This window comes from Myotis davidii, unplaced genomic scaffold (genome assembly GCF_000327345.1).
Source record: "Myotis davidii unplaced genomic scaffold, ASM32734v1 scaffold122, whole genome shotgun sequence".
Lineage (NCBI taxonomy): Eukaryota > Metazoa > Chordata > Mammalia > Chiroptera > Vespertilionidae > Myotis > Myotis davidii.
The window spans coordinates 53,483-57,992 of record NW_006293234.1 but is presented as its reverse complement, the minus strand read 5'-3'; the positions used below and the strand labels follow the sequence as shown (position 1 = coordinate 57,992).

Below are 4,510 nucleotides of genomic sequence, written 5' to 3'. Positions count from 1 at the left end.
ATGGCTGCCGCTGCTTCTTGGTGAGATTCTGAAAGATGTCACAGTGCTCTTCTTGCAGCAGTTTGAAACCCACGGCCAGATGATGGTTTTCCAACACAGATTCGTCATTGTACATCAAAGCAAGTTCTGAATCTAGTAAACAGGAAAAAATGATGACTTACTAAAAAGGGGTACAATTCAAAGGTCAGCATTACCTCACGATGAAATCAGATCTACCTCTATTCAAATAGTTTTAAGAACCAAGATCTGCATGCCCATTTCCTCTTAAAGAAACAGTCTCCCTCTACAAAGGGACGTAGTCAGTTTCTCAGCAAAAATACTTCCAGAAGTTATCAGTGCATAAGCTTTCTCTTTGATTAGAATTCCTGGTATTTTAAAATCCTTTTTCTCCTTCTCCAGTTTATAAAGAATTTGACATTAGGTAAAAGCATTCCCAAGCTGCTAAATCCTATTTTTATCTCAGATTGTAATTTCCTTTACGTGTTCACACATTTTGTGGCTTTGGAAAAGAATGAACTGAAAATGTCACTAAACTTTATCAAATGTATTAGGATTTTCAAACTATATTCACTTTTTATATGCCTGCCAGCTCTGTTAATTGTGAGTTATGGATTTTCAAAGAAGAGAATGGTGTGACTGTAAAATTTCAACTTATCCAAATAATGTAGCTTTTCGGAGCTTTCTACGTACGGTAACAAAACATTAATACTTTTTTAGAACAATCCTGATGCTAAATGTTCTGCTATCTGGCTCTATACGCCAGAGACTGCGATATCTGGAAATGGAAACTATAGCTTCCAGCCCACCTTTCACACAAAAGACTCAGACATCTTTCACTAGGCAGAGCTCTGGTCTGCAAATCAAATTCATGAGGTCACATTTTCTCTTAATCAAGAATAATAGCCAAGGGATGGTGCGATGTCACTAACTGCAATTTCTGTTTGGGGGTTCCCATGCTCCGATCTGACATTTGGGCCTGCTTCCCCACCCAGTAGCGAGGGACTCTCGTGGGCCACATGCTCTGGGTGAGAGCCCTGCATAATACTAAAAATCATTATCACATTATTCCCAAGCCTTCCCTTGTGCTTACTGAACAATTCCACATCTGTTACTCTTTCCTCGCATATCGTATTTTCCAAACACTGAGTACTTTTTATGGCTCCCCTCTGACCCCTTGCAAGCTCTCCATGCAGCTCAAAAATGATGTTGCCAAACTGGACACAGTATCCAGGAAAGGTCTGACCAGTTTGAGTGGAATGGAAGGATTACCTCATTATTACTCTTATTATTATCCATAACAAAAACATTAGGAGGGAAAAAATTAAGCAGTGACTCATAGGATGATCCTGATCGACTGTCCTAGTGATGAACTCACTTGTGTTGATGAGAAACTGGTTGGAGACTCCAGGATGATCCACGTCATGGATAGCAGCTGCAAAAATGGCGGCCAGGATTTCCAAATCTGTGAAGACGGCCTGCAGAGCAAAATGAACACATTTCACTCCATGTCCCATTTGCCTATCCTGCGATTCTGTTTCATGTTAAAGTATCCCACTTCTTCCTTGTTGGGAGAAGGATGGTGTGTTGATTTTTATAATGTCTCATATACTAATTTAATTAAATGTGGATTCTATCCATCCTCACAAGGTCTCATGTGAAAGGAATGACGGCCGGAGCCCATGCCCTCATCAGGCCTACGGGCTGCGGCTCAGGAAGGCACTGGCCCTGTGCCTATGGAGAGTGACCAGCTGGTACCTGATGCTTGTTGCCTGGCTGAGTGGTACGGCAGAATGGTGCTTATATAGCACAAGCACATGCAAGTCAAAGAAGCAAATCAGACTGTGCTCTGAGATACAACAAACTTCCTATGTTTTCAGACTGCATAACTTAGAGAACAAAGGCCAAATTCCACACTCATAAGACTGGCAGTCAATTATTTCTGAAGGCTAAATTTGTAGTGTGATCAGAAGGTTTCATATATTCCTTCATCCATTCATTGAGTACCTATGCACTAACGGCTTACAATGGACAAGCTTTGAGAACATTTCTACAAAGCCTCCTCTGCCCCCACTGGTACACAATGATTTAAACCTAGTATTTAGGTATATATTCCTTCTGACTAAAATGCCTTTCTCCTGCTGAAATGTCTTTCCTTGTCCTCTGTGATTACTTAAATCTTCTGACCCTTCAAATGCCAGCTCAGTTTCCACCTCTCCCATGAAGACCAATCTAATTACTCTAGGGCACACTGAACTCTCCCTTCTCTACAGCAGTGGCGCTCATGGACAATTTCTGGTCTCACAATGGGTATCCTATCAACAACAGTGGACAGTTGATAAACAGTGTTGGTCTACGATACTTGTACGGAACATGTCCTCCAGGGAAACAGAACAACCTTAGCACCATTTCACTTTCCCAAGTCTTCCTGGATTTATTCCCTCAGAAAATATGGAACCCAAACAACAGAGCTGTGGTCTGTTTCATCTTTCTTCACCTTCTAAACTGAATCTGCAAAGGTGGCGTTGGCTAAAGGTTGGCCAGTCCCTTACTGCAGGGAGCCTACTCATTTTGGAAGCACCTGGTCATCACTGCCATATGTCAAGAAAGAACATGGTCTGCTGGGCGCATTGCTGCTAATAATGTCAGTACATACAAATGCATTAATCTGTTGGGGGAGGAGTCACAGTCCCCTTTCAGCAAGATATCTAGCAACTCTCAGTTCTAGATTTTCAGCTACTTTTTCTTCAGCCCATAGAATCAGTTTTATGAATTCTTAGGAGAATACAATTCCTAGGGATGCTTATTCCTAACAGGAACTATATAGAAAATTTTATATTATGCTTCTGTGCTATCCCTCACAGTGCTTGGGATGGTATGCACAGCTGGAATCAGTACATGCATAGTGAAGTTATACTATATACCAGTCACTGAACTAGACACATATTAGATACAAGAGATACAATAAAAAATAAAGTGTCCTTGATAATTAAACAATTGCTTAATTGCTTGATAATTAAACAATTTTTCAACTGTAAGAGATGTAAAGGGAAGGAAGGCTACTCTGATATTGGTAACTCAATTGATAGATGGGACACATAATCAAGAACCAGTTCAAGAATATGCAATCGTCTAATTACATTTGTTCTGCCAATATATTACGTTGTGTGGCACTTTTTAAAGAGGATGGGCAGGTATAAGAGATCATAATTACTCACATCTAATGCTGGTGTTGAAAGGAGAACATGGGTTGACTGGGCTACATCAGCAGCATGGAGGCTGTTATGATATGCCACGTCAGAATGGTAATGGTCTTCTAAAGTCATCATGTAGGTTACAAATGTATCCGAGGAGATTTTGAACGTCTTCAGGAGGTCTCTTTCCTATATTGTAAAATGAATTAGAAAATAAATAAGTGGATGTCCAAAAATGAAAAAAAAAAAGTTAAATCAGAAAAGTAAACTGGGATGGAATAATAACCATAGTCATCCAATGGAATAACCAACATTCCTTCGTGTGTACTCACCTGGAATATGGCATACATGATGCACGTTAGGGGCCTATTGTGTGAATATCCAGCCACATTGAAGATGTTAAGGCCCCATTTGTTCAGGTCTTCCAGCTCCTGTAAGAAAAAGTAGAGGAATTTAGGAATAAGGACAGGATTTTTGTTGTTGTTTGTTTATTGTTTTTATTTGTTTTAAGCATAACTCATTGTTTTTATTTACTTTTTGGACAATGGCTGTCTGTCTTTTGAGGGTCTTTTGAGTCTTCTAGTTGCATGAAAAAGTTAAAATGGAATGGCCTAGGACAGTGGTCAGTAAACTGTGGCTCAGCAAACCGTGGCTCGCGAGCCACATGTGGCTCTTTGGCCCCTTGAGTGTGGCTCTTCCACAAAACACCAGCTCTTCCACAAAATTCTGAGTTCTGTGCATGGGCCACGAAGTTTTAATCGCACTGTATGTGTGCGCCCGCATGTGGTATTTTGTGGAAGAGCCACACTCAAGGGGCCAAAGAGCCTCATGTGGCTCGCAAGCCGCGGTTTGCCGACCACGGGCCTTGGAGATTGGGTATTCTCTTTATTCTAGTTCCAAGTTTCTATATATTGCATTTATAAATTTAGTTGCTGCAAGTGAATAGAGCTAAAAAATCACCTTAGGGCTATGCCTCTGTTCTTCGGTTATTCTCACTAAGGGCCAGGTCAGAAAGACTCAGCTGCTAGAATGTGCATAAATCAACTCTAATTTAATGAAGAATGCCAGTTACATATTATAGCCAACAGTTCCTAGGCCACAGATAAATCTGGAAGAAACATCATTTAGTCCTGTATTGTGGGATTATTCTAAGATTATCTGATTAAAGGAACAGCTTATTCCATTTTTAATTATAACTGGGGTTATAATATTTTTAATTATAGTCTGGGGTGAGGGTTCTAGGCTCTCCCTAGACAGGCTTGGCCCAATGTGTAACAGACCTTAGTCCAATGATACCTTTCAGAAGGCCTCACCGAATG

The 4,510-nt window shown here is 40.5% G+C and overlaps 1 protein-coding gene across 1 annotated transcript in view; it reads right to left on the bottom strand.

Annotated features, from left to right (window-relative positions):
* PDE4B (phosphodiesterase 4B) overlaps positions 1-4,510 on the bottom strand; it is a 39,435-nt gene that overhangs the window by 6,062 nt on the left and 28,863 nt on the right. Inside the window, 4 exon segments of the mRNA XM_015565993.1 lie at positions 1-132; positions 1,376-1,475; positions 3,216-3,380; positions 3,524-3,622. The exon segment at positions 1-132 is cut by the window's left edge and continues 18 nt beyond it. Of these exon segments, the coding sequence (XP_015421479.1) occupies positions 1-132; positions 1,376-1,475; positions 3,216-3,380; positions 3,524-3,622 (496 nt within the window).